Source organism: Apteryx mantelli, unplaced genomic scaffold (genome assembly GCF_036417845.1).
Source record: "Apteryx mantelli isolate bAptMan1 unplaced genomic scaffold, bAptMan1.hap1 HAP1_SCAFFOLD_49, whole genome shotgun sequence".
Classification (NCBI taxonomy): Eukaryota; Metazoa; Chordata; class Aves; order Apterygiformes; family Apterygidae; genus Apteryx; species Apteryx mantelli.
In genome coordinates, this window is record NW_027118784.1 from 109,762 (window position 1) to 124,192 (window position 14,431).

A 14,431-nucleotide genomic window follows, 5' to 3' on the forward strand; every position below is an offset into this window, starting at 1 on the left:
GAAACATGGCTAAGGCTCTCCTCTACCACTTAATGGTTAAGGTTAATGTAGAGTGCAAAACACACCCAGGAAACATAACCAAGAACAACACTGGCAGCTGGTGGAAAGAATGAATGCTCTGCATATGACAGGGTGAGTTTACAAATCAGGGGGATAAGACGACACACAGAGAAAATCTCCCTATGACATTTGATGGCCTGAAGAAGTTGGTGTAAGGGACGAGACCCAAACCACCGCACTGTGAGCCCGAACCTCGCCCCAAAAGAAGGTTCCTGAAATGGGAGAAAGCCCCAGAAAGTCATGGGGAGGGGCCTGGTGTCACTTCTCTTGACTGACTGGTGTCTCAATCACTCCTGGAACCGGGGCAAGGGAAGGTTCTGGAAGCCCAGGAACTGGGGCAATAAATAGGGCCATGCAGGAGCCTGGGGCGGGTGCTTTACACCAAACACCCCTGTTGGCAGGTCCGATGCTGGATCCAGGGTGGTGATCTCCCTATCTCTTTATTTCTTTCTCTCTTTTTTTCTTCTCTTAAAATTGTTAAGCAACGCAAAGCCTACCTTGGTTTAGATATAATTGTGAGAGGGCCAATGTTTGTAGGATATCTGTTCCTTTAAGGTTGAGGTTCACACCTGTCTCATAAAGCCCCATAGCTCGGGTAGATATAATTGTGAGAGGGCCAACGTTTGCAGGATATTTGTTCCATTAAAGCTGATGCTTATGTAAGGACCTCGAGTGTTATCTCGCCTTAGTCCACACCGAAGGGGATTTGAAAATGTGAGTCACACCACCCCTCCCTTTTTTGGAGGTGGGACGTGACATATTAAATTGGTGTCACGGACAGGATTCCCTCAGTGTTGGAAGGTCCTTGGGGATACCAACTCTCCACCTGGTGAGTGTGGGTGGGGAGAGCTGGGAAGTGACCGCTCAGCAATAAGCCAGGAGAGGTCTGAGCAGGGGAAAGCCATGGCTGCCCAGAAAATGCCGGCGCTTGACTGCTCCCGTGATGTCGAGAAGTTGAAGGAATATAAGGTATGCCCTTCCCCACCAGGAATGCCATGGGCCCATATCAGTTGACACGATCCGAAAGCTGTAGTGGGTAGAATTACCATACAGGAAGATCTCTTCTGAAAACTTCCCCGCATGCATATATACATACATAACTCGGCTCAGTAGCTCATGAAAAAGGAAGGTCATGACTAGCTTACAGAGGCAGAGCCGTGCAGCTCTTTCTGAAGAACTGCGAGGCTATCGTTGTGTTGTTGGGCTCTGCCTTCCAGGCTGGCGTTTGCAAGTTCAAGCCTTGAAAAGAAACACAGGTCTCGTTATGGGAACCCACAAGAGCACAAATACCGACACGACCGCGTGAAAGAATGTAATCTAAAGCAAAAGCCTCTCTCAAAATCACATATTGACTTGCTGTGATGCAGCAAGGCAATCCTGTTGCTTTTACACCATCCCAGAAAGCAAAGTCTTGCTTCACTGTGTCAGTTCCTTACCGTCCCACTCGTTCTTCCAGGTCTTTTAGGCTAACAGCTCCCGAGGAGGCTCCCAGAAGGCCTTGCAGTTGCTGGGAAGAGGCTACCACTTCTCTTTGCTTATTTTCCAGGGCTGTCTTCAAATCCTGAACACAACGCTCAGACTGAACACGCTGCTCTTCTGACTCCTGCAACTGTAAAACCACAACCAGGACCCACGGTAGTCAGCTGCGTTTCCATACAGACAAGTCGACTGCTTCGACTCTCAAGTCGGCTCTCCAAAACCCTGTTGCTTCATCCTCTTTCATACTGGCCTCTCCCATCCCCATCTTGATTGCCTACAAGCGGCCTTAAGCACTGCCACAACATCAGCTCTTACTGGCAAGGGAAACCAGCTGGCTTCTGCATGTTTCAAATTACAGTACCCTGCACGCCAGAAGAGGAAGAGCAGGTCATTGGCTTCAAGGTTCCACCGCCTTCACGGGTTATGACAGGGTATAATTACTGACTTGCTCAGATCCCCCAGCACTTGTTCTCAGAATACTGCTTTGTCCTTTTTCCTCATTTACAGGGAAAAACAACGTTGTCACAGTCATTAACGTAGTTACAGGCTTTGCCTACCTTGGCTTTAACCCTGTCCAGTTCCTCCTGCAACTGCAATTTGCCCTCCTTCAGCTCACTGCAACAAAGCTTTGTAACTTCAAGCAAAGCTTCGGGAAGTGACTGCTTTTCAAGAGCATCGGCTACCTCCTCCAGCAGCTCTCCGGCCATAGCCTAAGGAAAGGTTGTTACGTGAGCTTGAAGAAGAGGGCAGGAATGTGGAATGTGTCCTCCTTTTCACTATAGTTTCACTGCAGATATTACTCTCATCATCAAAGCCAGGGCTTCCTACTTCCAGCCCGTGCCTTTCATCCTTAATTCTGCAATACATCTGACGAGCCAGTCAAGAGTTCACAGGACTGAAGAAGTCTGCCGCCTGATATGCGCAAGGACTCATATGCTCAAGGCTGCAGACTAGAAGAGCTAACAGGACTAAAGAACTCTGCCGCCTGACAAGGCCGAGGAATCTGCACGGACCCACAGGGAGGGGAGAAGCGATACAGAGGTGTTGTGGTCTTGCCTCGCTAGCAGGGTCCTTCCAAGCAGACAAACAGTCCCGTGATTATGAAACTCGCAAGTCAGCAAAGGCAGTGTTTGCCCAGAGCCCCAGCTGTATAAAAAGAGACTTGGCACCTAAGAGAGTCTGAGCAGGGACGGGAACGTGACCTGACCATCCTCTCCGGCTGCACCGTGAGTATTCCCCCCCTCCCCCTCCTTTTCCTGGGATGATGGGTTAAGGTAACTCCTCGAGCTTGAGAGTCCTCTCACTAAGAGAGTGAGCAAGAAAGCTTTCAAGTAGGGAGAAGCAGTGCTTCCAATTACTAGCGCAGTAACTGATGCTTTCGGGTTATCCTTTCTAAATCGGTAATCGCATTATTTTAATGGATGTTACTAATCTAAGAGCTTGCGTGAGGGAGTAAACAATTTTTTTTATTACGTTACTGTCTCGGTTGTTACTATCCAACCTTCATAGCGTGACAACATCTAAAGTATGTTTGGAATCCGCTACTCTCTGCAGTCTCCCTCCTGCGCTCACTTGGGAATAACAGCTCGCTTTACGCTAACATCTTCACAGCTCTTTAACACAGTCACCTGTCCGTCATACTGAAAATCTGTTTGTGTTGCAGCTGCCTTGTGTCTGGCACGCTTTCCTCTCTCATTTGCAGACACCTGGGTGAGCGAGAACACAGACAAGCACGGAGTGGGGCAAGGAATCTCCAGAAACACTTCAGCATCAATCTGCAGTTTAACTGGTGTCATACCCAAGCATGACTGGGATCGGCGCTTAAGCATTACCTGCCATTTCACTGCTGCTTCTGCACTCAGGCAGGACGTCAAGGAATGCAGGCTCTGGAAGCAAAACAGGCCTTTCAGAACCCAAACAGGGTTCCGAGCCTACACTGACTGTTTTGTTGTGGTTATTACTTGGCTGCACGGTTCCAAAAACACTCATTTCACTGGCTACCGTGGCAAAGAAGAAGCAGCCCTTCCAAGCACTTGCAGAACCACAATCTTTACTCTTTCAATATTACACTAGAAATCCCACTCAAAGGCCTGTTGCTATGAGGCCTAGGACATTAGCAGGCCCTAGCCAGTCACAGTGCTGACTGAACAGCTTGCACAGGGCAGAAGCTGCTCAAGTTCACAGGAACAAACGTACGGCGGAAGCAGCCAACGAGGGAACCGAGCCTCATCACTCATGGGGCCCATGTCCAAAGCAAGCTCCCGAGTGCTCCCCCCCACGGGGACCCCGCTGCGCCCCTCACTGAAAGCACCTCGGAGTCCCAGGGAGAGTCGCTGTCTTCCTCCCGCTCCACTCCTGCTGCCGACGTAACACCTACAAAGGAAGTAAGAAACGACACGCCATGAGTCCTTCTTTCACTCTGCTGCTCTCCTCCATCAGGCAAGCCCTGCAGCCAAGAGACGGAGAACAGTTCAACTACAGAGGAAAAACAAAGCCGTGTCATTCAGCCCCAGCCGCACCGCCGTGTTCTCGCCACTTCCCGTGGCCTTCTCTGCAGCAGAAGATGCCCAAGCCCAGCACGGCAGCTCACACGGCTACAACAAATGCCCAACAGATGGTCGGGTAGCATGCAAACCAGGCTCGGGCAGGCCAGAGTCACAGAGTAGGGAGGTTTCGGGGGCATCTCCCCTCCAAACTAGGGCTCCAGAGTTTGGCACTCACAAGCACTTTGCACGGTAGAGGAGGAACCCTCAAAGCGTTAGTCAAAACATCCTCACACGCGCAGCAAGTCACCAAGAAACAACGCTCCTTACCTAGCACTACCACAAAACAGCTCCCTCAACTGACATTCACTACCCTCAACCTTCACCTTACAAAGTATCCGTGGGAAACGTCGTCTCTCACTGTTCAAATATTAATTGACATGATTAATTCTTAGCATGTCAGACCTTCCAATGTCAACAATGCCTACAAGCGTGTAACACTGACAGTTCTACAGGCCACACTGGAGTGGAACATTCAGGCAAGACAGCATGAACAAAAGCATGCCCCAAACCACTGATTTTTCTCATCATACTGAATTCTCCCCCCAAAACTAAGTAAGCAAGCAAATTCAACACTGTCCTCATATTTCCTTCTAACGTTCCTAACCGAAAAACTAGCATGGCGCCAAGATGCTATGTGAGCAGACAGTTAGCAAATGCTGGCGCGGGCTGAACAGGATAAGAAGTGACTCAACTGCTGAACTCTTCATACCACGCATGCGAGCATACGCCACAGGCAGAGATTGTTCTCTCTCTCTCTCATTCTCTCTTTGTCCCGTCCCCCTCCACCAACCTGTGGTTGAAAATGCCAGGTACTGCACGGTATTTCTAATTTTTTTTTTTTTTTTTTTTTTTTAAGAAAAAAGGAAAGCCCCCATCTATAAACATGGGGGATCCAATAGGCAACAACCCTCCGAACGGACGGCTAACACGCTAATTATAGAAGCGCCCTCACGGCCTTGCAAGGCACGTGTCCAGTCGGCAACACAGAAGCGCATTTACAAAACTGTGTGCGCTACTCCATCCGAGACCTCCACTGAAGTCAATGGTGAACACGGTAAGCTTCAACAATACAAGCCACCAAAAGAAAAGGCCGTAGGGATTTTCCTCATCAGCTCCTCCACGGTTAAGGATCCTACCTCCACTGGCCAGAGCGCAGGCACCCAATGCAAAGCCAGCAGCTCCTGCTCCGGGAGGTGTGCTAAGCGCTGGCACGCCCTTTGCGCCGCCTGCAGAAGCTTCTCCCGCCTTTTCCCCGACTGCAGAGTCTACCAGGTGTTGACTAACACTGTATACAGAAAGAAAGGAAACACGCTGATTTTCAGACTTTGCATTGCTCAGATGCGAGCTCAGCATCACAAACATGAAACCTAACGGAGCATTTGGGTGGAAGTCGAGGACAATTTCCCAATTCGCACTTGACACGGGAACAATATGTACCAGAAGAGTCCTTTTCGCCCAGCTGCAACAAAGGTCTCCACACACCATTAAACCTTGCTGCTGTTACCAAGCATGCCCATAAACCAACACGGACGTTCGGACAACTTAGCAACTCTAACGGTGACCCAAAGCACCTACCGAGCACGTCCAGAAGTTCTAGCGCAATCCTCCGCTGTCCATCCAAGAACGTCTTCCTGGGAAAGATCAGCACCATAGCGAAGAAGAACTTCTATCACGCTCATGTCCCCAGCAGAAGCAGCAAGCATAAGAGGGGTCCTAGAGCATCCAAAAGACGATAGGAAATCTGTCGGCCGATACAGACATTTCACTGGCATTATTTGCAGCCCTATTTGCTCCCAAAACAATTACTTCCCCCTTTCCCACAGGCAGAAGGAAAGCAGAGCCAACTACACGGAAGCACAGGAGAACTCAGGTCGGAAGGGGCCTCAGGAGGTCTCTCCGCCTAACACCTCCCCAAAGCATGCTCAGCTACGAGGCCAGACCGGGTTGCTCATGGCTTTACTCGGTCGGTTCTTCAAAGCTGCCAAGGAGGGAGGCTGCACAACCTCCTCGGGCAACCCGTTCCGACACGTCACTGTCCTCACAGCCAGCAAGGTTCTCCTCACATCCAGTTGGAACCTCTCTCGTTTCAACGCGTGCCTGTTGTCAAAGCAAGTGTCAGGACAGAGAGACAACGCTGCCCGCGAGACAACACTTACCTACCAACCATGCCTGGGTTCTAAAAACCCGCTCCTGCCCAGCAGCAATGCTGGAGAACTAACGGCAACTCCCCTGCCTTGCGGCAACCAGACACAATGCTTTCTGGCAGTCCTGAAGGCAGAAGCCAGCCAGTGAGGCGCAACAGCAGCCAAGCGCAGATCACTTTTCCAAAGTCACGCAGAAGCAACTGCTTCCGTGTGGCTACTTACTTAGGCCTTTTAGAGGCTCACGCCCACGCCTCTCATCAGTCAAACTTTAAGAATACTCAGGAGACCCACGCCCTGTTTGGACAAGCCCTTCACCTTTCAGACTGATCTCGAGCGTGCACGTCAGCTCCTTTTTTAAGCAGGAACTCCACCATCTCTTCGTGATGTTTGGACACGGCAAGAGCAAGGGGAGTGTATCCCATCTGAAAGCATAAATCCCCTCAGTTAGAAAAACACAGAGAAGTGAAGCAACCTTTTCTTTCCAAGAGCGGCCTTACCCAAACTCTGCGCTTACCTCATTCCGTGCATCAATATGGGCATTGTGCTCCAGTAACTGCCCTGCTAGAGAGGTGTTAGGAGCAATGGCAGCAAGGTGAAGGGCAGTGCTGCCGTTAACATCGGCAAGATTAGGGTCGGCACCGTGCGCTAGCAGAATGGCAACGCATTCTTCTTGCTGGCACTGTACTGCCTGGAAACAACACAGGAAAAAAGGAAACCTTTCCAGCAACTACGTTTCCCTCTGCCACAACTCCCACAGCTTGCCAACCTCGGAAAACAATAACGCGTTCAAAGATTAGGTAACGTTAGGCGCCTATTTGGCACCAAGCACGACACAATCGCCACCCACACCTAGGTCAAGAATCACCCAAGGGAGGGATCGCTCAGTGCGTAACTTATAAGCCCTATCTACAGCAGCATCACATACTCCACGTACCTTCATCAGCGGCGATCTCTTGAAATTGTCACGAGGATCCAGCTTGCACTTGTTTCCTACTAAATAGGAAACAACCTCCGAATGCCCGTTAGCGCAAGCAAGATGCAGAGGGGTCCTAAAATTTAAATATACGACGTTAACACCGACAGACACGCACACAGCTGAAGACACCGCTCCTGCCTATGGCACGTGGGTAGGGCCACCCATTTCCGGTTCCAAAAAACAAACTTAGAAAAAGTTTCTCATTCCTTCAGGCATGACAGCAGTTGCACACCCAAAGCCTGGGGCTGGCTAGGAAAAATGCCCCCCACACCACACCACCCCACCCCCCATTTATAAAGACGACGGTCACTCAGCTCCCCGCCTCGTTCCCTGCAAATGGATTCCTGCGCCCAGCCACAGGACCCTTCCCACACAGCCTCAGGCTTCCGGTGGGAAACTGCTGCCCTCCACACCTCTGCCCAGGCAACTGGCCACTGCCTCCAACAGCACGACACACACAGCCCAGCAAGGACGACCAAGCCTTGGGCACCTTAAGCCTACGGCAAGGGACCCTCTAGCTTTCACCAGCATCGCTCACATGACAACAGCGTGCCAGAGGCTAAGGAGGTGGCTTTTAGAACACCATCGCATCAGCTTTGTGCTGTGCTTTTTGGGAATTCGTGCCTTCTGTCCCTTCCCCGAGCTCACTACTGCAGCAGACACGAGGACACGCTCACTCCAAAGCACCCTCGGTAACACCTAGCAAACCAGCCAGCAGAAACCTTCCCCCACAACGCTGCCATGCCCACAGCAACAAAGCAGCGCTCTGTCTTGCCGGCAGTCGTAGCTACCCTTCTCCTACAAGCTCGACCACGGAGGAAGCCCTCTCCAAGGCAGCAGAGCTGCCTTTCCACTAGCCCTCACCAGCTGAAGGAAACGGCACTCCCTTCCTTCCTCCCTCCCTTCCTTCCTCCCTCCCTTCCTTCCTCCCTCCCTTCCTTCCTCCCTCCCTTCCTTCCAGGAAGGGCCCTGCCCTGCCCTGCCACGCCTGGAAGAAAGGCGGCCCTTCAAACTGCCCAGCATCTCCAATCAAACCACCGCAGCCGATGCGGCTACGAAGGAACACGTGACCACCTCCGAAGGGCTGCTGCCACGCACGCAGTACAGGTGACACTGCAGGAGAAGCCGCTCGCAAAACCTGCCCCTCGTTTCGCCCTCCTCAGCCGAGCCTCGCCTCGCCTCGCCTCGCGGGCTGCCACCAGGCAAGGAGACCTCTCTGCTCGCAGCAAGGGCCCGCTGGAGCCTCCCAGCTGCGCCACCGCCGCCCCCTCCGCCCGCCGCTGTGGGGCCGCGCCGCCGCCACAGACGCAGCCGCCGCCGCCACCGCCGCCGCCGCAGCCCGGCCCTCGCGGCCGCCCCTCGCGCCTGCCCCCACGCTCGCGGCGCGGCCCAGAGCCCGGCCGGGCGGGCGCGGGCGCGCGCGGCGCCGCCCCCCTCACCGCTTCGCCTTGTCCCGCCTGTCGATGCCGAGTCTCCGCAGCCACCACGGCCGCCGCACCCGCGCCAGGTCGCCGCTGGCGGCCGCGCGGTGCAGCTTGCCCAGCTCCTTCTCGCGGAGCTCGGAGGCGGCGCCGACGCAGGGCAGGGAAGCGCCGCCGGACGGCGACGGCGGCGGCCCCTGCCCCTTGCTGAAGAGCCCGAAGAGCCTCTTCATGCTGCGGCAGGGACGGGACGCGGCCCGGCACGGGCACGGCCCCGCGGACACGGCCCCGCCTCGCGCGGGGGCAGAGGAGCCGAGCGCCGGCCAGTGGCCGCGGCCCGGGACAGCTGCTGCAGGGCTGCGCCCCGGCGGGCTGCGGGGCCGCGGGCTCGGAGCCCCCGGGCCGGGGGCAGAGGCGCGGGCTGAGAGCAGGGACGCAGCAAGGCTCCCAGCGAGGCACGCGCCGTCGCTCCAGCAGCGGCGGCCACAGCACTGAGAGCAACCGCCTCCAGACGCCGCGCGGGGGCCGCGATGCGCAACGGCCACGGCGAGGTCGCGCGGCGGCGTCACAGGGCGGCGTCACAGAGGAGCGGGGGGGCCGCTGCGCGCCTGCGCAGTACCGCCGGGGCTGGGGCCGGGGCCGGGGCCGGGGCCGGGGGCCGGGGCCGGGGGCCGGGGCCGGGGCCGGGGGCCGGGGCCGGGGCCGGGGGCCGGGGCCGGGGGCCGGGGCTTCCCTCCCCAAAGGCAGCGCCTTTGCTTGCATCCAGGCGACTCGCCAGGAGGAGAGGAGATGCAGCCTCCTTTCAGGGAGGTGGAAGTTCACCAGCAAAAACGCCCTCCCTCATGAGACTCCGCAGCCTCCCAAGTCCCCGCGCACTCGCGGCTCCCTCGAATATCAGCTCGGCCTCTCAGCCTGCCCGCCGTCCGTGCCCAGGCGCCTCCTACGCGCCGGCTAGCCCAGCTTGCCGTTCGCTAGCGAACTGCGCGCACCCCCGCGGGCACCCAGCAGCTCAGGGGAAACAGAAAGGCGCTGGTGCCCGCACCACAGACACGGGGGCCGCTATGGCCCGAGGGCTGCCTCCGGGGGCTGCCACCTAAGTCACTCGCTCCCGTCCGCCCCGTTGTCACCGAAATGGGGAGAAAAACTCCTTAGCGCCAGTGTAGCACTGAGAAGCAGGCATTCTCTTTATTACGGCGCCGGGTGCACGGGGGATCGCTCCGCCCAACGTGCATGCCGCGTGTTGCATTAGCCAAAGCTTCTATTGCTTTGTTACATACCCATGCATTAAATTTCCCGGAATGATTGTACATATTCATTCTATTTCCTGGAACTAATTATCATATTTACAGAGTCATTACGCATGCAGTCTGAGTCTGAGTCTCCGGGGGGCTTCTATGGGAGTCCCTGGCGGTCGCTGAAGAGCCCATTCACGGCTCTTAAGTCCTGAACCAACCTATATTCTTTGCCATTTTGTTTCTTTACTGATAATCCTGCGGTGTTATATTCTGCTTCACACTCTATTAATAACCAATAATTCAAAAATGTAGCTGTTAATTCTTCCAACCCTTTTCTAGCCTCCCACTTAACAGGATACTGCTTTTGTCTTACCGGTTTAGTCCCAGATTTTAGAACAACCTTCACTGGTTTCGCCAGTTTAGACCAACCTGGAATTCCGCTAGCTCATACCAAGGCTATTACTGCATCGTCTACTTCGGCAGGAATCTCTTCCTCCGGTTTTTGCGTGCTCTGTAACATAAAAATTCTCGCTTCCGCAGCTTTTGATTCAGGTATTAGTAGCTGCACCTCTCCATTCTTAAAGGTTATCTGCGCGTTCAACTTATTCAATAAATCCCTTCCCATCAAGGGTATGGGACATTCAGGCATATATAAAAATTGATGAGTCACCCCCTGTTTTCCCAGTTTAAGTTGTAAGGGCTGCAAGAAGGGCCGATTCTCTCGTTTGCCTGTAGCACCAATAACGCTTACAGTTTCATGGCTAAAGTTTCCTTTACAAGTATTAAGTACAGAGTAAACGGCTCCTGTATCAACTAAAACTTCTACTCCATCATTTCCCAGCCTTAGTGTAACCAGGGGTTCGGCTGGGGACGCTTCCCCCGGTCCCCTTCCGGATTCCTCCTTTAATGTCAGTAGCTTAATGGCTTGCAGGGCTGGGTCGGTTCCCAGCCTGAGGTTGCCAGCCCTTTTCCAATGCCCCCTTTCTTTGCAGATTGCACACTGATCTTTCGCCAGACGGGGTTGCACAAAAGGAGGTGATGTTCCCTTTCCCTTACTCCCTTTCACGCCTCGGTAACCCCCTCCTGGGCCTTCCCTTTCTCTGTAGGCTCCTCCAGGAGCCCTGGTTAAAGCAGCAGTCAATCTGCCTTCTCTTAGGGTTTCCCTTCGAACCTCTTGCATCTCTTTTTCCTTTTCCCTATTATTAAAAGCCATCCATGCCACTTCTAACATTTTCCTAAATCTTTCGAATACGCCTCTTCTAATTTCTGAAGGTTTTCTTCTTATGTCTGGGGCTCATTGTCCCATAAACATTGAAGTGAACTGCTGGGCTTCCTCTGCTTTTTCAGGATCCAGGGTGGTAGATTTCCCGGCAGTAGCCTTTAATTGTTCCATAAAAGCAGACGGGGATTCATTTGGCTCTTGTCTGACCTCATAGAGCTTAGACCAATTAATCGCTTTTGGCATGGCGTGTCTTATGCCAAACCTTATCCATCTCTGCTATCTTGCTAAGAGTCCCCGGGGTCCCGGCTGCTTAGGATGCCACCCTAGGTCTGCAGCAGGAAAATTCTGGTCTATTGTTCCCTGCAAATCCCCACCAGCACGTGCTCCTTCTGCTCGTTTCCGAGCAGCGTTTAATACCATCTTCTTTTCAGTATCGCCTAGCGGTGTGTCTAATATGGCCTGTGAAACATTCCAATATGGATCCTGAGTCCTAATTACAGTTTCAAATGCTTTAGCCACTCTCTCTGGATCCTCTCTAGAGTTCCCTGCTATTTCCTTCCAGGACCTTAACTCCGTTATTGAAAAAGCTACTTTAACTGTTACTGGTCCGTTATTTCCAACCGCCTGCCGAAGGGGAGCCTGTAAAGCCTCCCCCGCTTCCCCTTGTCGTCCCCTTGTTCTCCCCGCAAGCGGGCTAAATCCTTCCGCCCCTCTAAATCCTCCTCCCTGTTCATAATTCCCCTCCCCTGGTCCCTCTGCACCTCCAGCTCCACCTATAGCCTCGAAATCCCCCCCCAACCTCTGTCAGGGAGCGACCACCGATTCCAAATCTTCCTCCTCCTCCTGTCCACACTTCAAACACCTTTTTCCCATACTACAAGTGGAACAACACCTTTTCAAATTTCGACCCTTTCCCTCTTTCTCTAGTGCTAGTATCATTGGATCCCTTGGAATCATCCCGCAACCTTGCTGCCACTCACCCCTTTGGCAGCAATCCGACAGGCACTACTCTGGGAGAGAGACGAGCAGAGGGAGTAAGAGGGTACAATCGTATGGGCAGGGCAGGCAAAGGCAGGAAGGGGAACGGAATAAAACAGAGAGACATCCTAGACAACAAAATTTATGAAATACAAAGTTGGAAAAGAATACTTTCAGTTAAATACAGCACGTTTTTATCTCCACACCACTCCATTAAGAGGTAGAAGGCACGTTTCCCCAAGCTTCATTCATCTCAGCATATCCACTCTTAGCTTTCTGGAATGGGGACTTCCTCTGCTCCAGCATCTTCTGATCGCTAACGACTTTTGCAGGTATGAAATGACAAACGCAGCTCTGCCAGAGCAGCGGCTCCCTAGCACTTTTGTTCAAATCAGATCCCATCATCTGTGGTCAAAACATCGCAGCACTCATGTATTGCCCTGGGAAGTGGCTCCTGGGTCTACATTTTCTGAAGATCCTTCAGTAGATGCCCAGGCAGAAGCTCCAGCCGATCCAATTTTCAGTTCAGCCATTGCTGAGGAAGCCGGGGGAGGGGGAGGGGGAAGAAAATGCCCTTTGTTAGTGTTACAGTAGGAAAAGCTAACAAGTCCCCAGACCAAACAAACCATATTACTCCTAGTAGACAGGCAACTCCATTCACAGTGCAGACGGATTCAATGCAACGGACTGGTGTCCGTCCAAGCAAATGCAAAGAGCTAGAAAGCAAGAGGCAGCCACTCGCTAGGAGATTAAAGACTACTGGAACAGAAGGAATTGCTCTCAGGGGCTATCTGCTTTGAAACAGGCCCAGCCACTGCAAAGCCGTGACTCTGGAGGAACAATTATCACAAAGACGTGGGATTATTCAGAGCTCTGGGGGGGGGGGGGGGGGAAGTGGGGGGGTGGTGTACATGCATGTACATTGTTTTTTCTCTCTGTTTTTTAAAAGCAACTGCATAATATTCTGTTATTCTGCTGTCACACAGACTGCTGATTCCGGGGCACACTCGGACCAGAGCTATTGCTGAGGTTGCAGCAGGCTCTGAGCATTGTCTCATGGAGTCTCACAGGGTGATGCAGATGACCGTCCTTGGGGAATTGTGAGGGTCAGCAATCACGTTTAGACTACTAGATTGGGTGTCCTGGAGCTAGGAATGGACGCTCATTTTCAGCTTAAAAGCTGAACCTAGCTTATTCATGTTCTTCAAAGGTAATTCGAGAATAACATGGATTTACAGGGCCTTACCTCAGCCATATGAGCTTCCACTCTGTCTGTCACAGAGGAAGCGTTGCCCACTGGGTCCATCAGCAGAGTGGCTTCTGTAGCGCTCATGACGATGTGCAGCACCGGCTTCCGCAAGCCTCTCATTAGCTCGGTCCCGCCGCAGGCGTTTTGTGAGAGCCAATTCATATTCTAAATCCCTAATTCGCTGCTGCAGTCGGCCAACTGTGGAAGCTTCAGTAGCGGCTCTTATTTGTTCCACTCGGTGCTGGGTGGCTGCCTGTGTCTGAAGCAGATCATGCAATTTCAACCCCCAGGAAAGAAGAAGAGAACTTTCCCCCCAGTCAGCTTCCACACACCCAATTTGAAGAGCACAGCCTCACGCAGGGAGGCAACTGTGCCCCCTCACTGCCCTCAACAATCAAGGGCAAAACCCAGAAGCACCACGTTACATAATCCTTTTTGTTCAGAAAGAAACCTGCTCTTAGCGCAACTTTTATTTTTTTTAAATCAAAGCTAGGACTAAGCAACCTCTGTCTCAGCAAGACACTAGTCTCCTTGCAATTCTTCTCTTAGCGCTGTTACCAGATTCCCCAGTGACCTATGCGCGTAGAGAAGATTATTCACAGAATCTCAGAATGGTTGAGGACAACCATCCAACCAGCTCACACCCTTCAACAGCCTCCTGAAGATATCAAGAGCCCATGACCCCACAGCCCTGACCGGCAGAAGCACGAAGTACTGAAAAATGGCAACAGTAAAGAAGGAATGAATGACAAGGCACAAGTGGGGGAAGTGGGAAGTAAGTTTACCTGCAGAAAGAGATTGACTTCCTGCAGTCTTTGCCTTAGCTCTTACCCAGTCTTTTGTTCAATCTCCCTCTTACGTTCTTCTGCGTGGCTACGATCCATCATCTTGGCCTCTAAATGACACCTGAGGACAACCACCTCTTCTTCCAGCTGCCGCTTCCTCTTCCACAGTTTTTCACGGCTCCCATGCATCCAAGCCAACTCTTCTCGCAAGCCTTCATTTGCTTTTTCTTGCTGCCTCGATTTTCTCCGCTCTGTCTCCAGCCAGTGGGAGAGTTCACGGACCTGTAGACAGGGAAAGGACAGACTCCCTTAACCAGACAGAGAGGTCTAACCGTA

General features: G+C 52.9%; 1 protein-coding gene across 1 annotated transcript; it reads right to left on the bottom strand.

Annotated features, from left to right (window-relative positions):
- Positions 1–347: 347 nt before the first annotated feature.
- On the bottom strand, positions 348–8,872 carry LOC136996590 (ankyrin repeat domain-containing protein 20B-like). The gene is made up of 13 exons (XM_067317488.1): positions 8,645–8,872; positions 7,164–7,278; positions 6,744–6,917; positions 6,545–6,651; positions 5,661–5,798; positions 5,222–5,370; positions 3,842–3,912; positions 3,372–3,425; positions 3,135–3,245; positions 2,097–2,249; positions 1,497–1,669; positions 1,206–1,299; positions 348–392 (listed from the first exon to the last, which is right to left on the bottom strand). The coding sequence occupies exons 1-13, from the start codon at positions 8,857–8,859 to the stop codon at positions 348–350; spliced, it is 1,599 nt and encodes a 532-aa protein (XP_067173589.1). The 5' UTR covers positions 8,860–8,872.
- Positions 8,873–14,431: the final 5,559 nt, after the last annotated feature.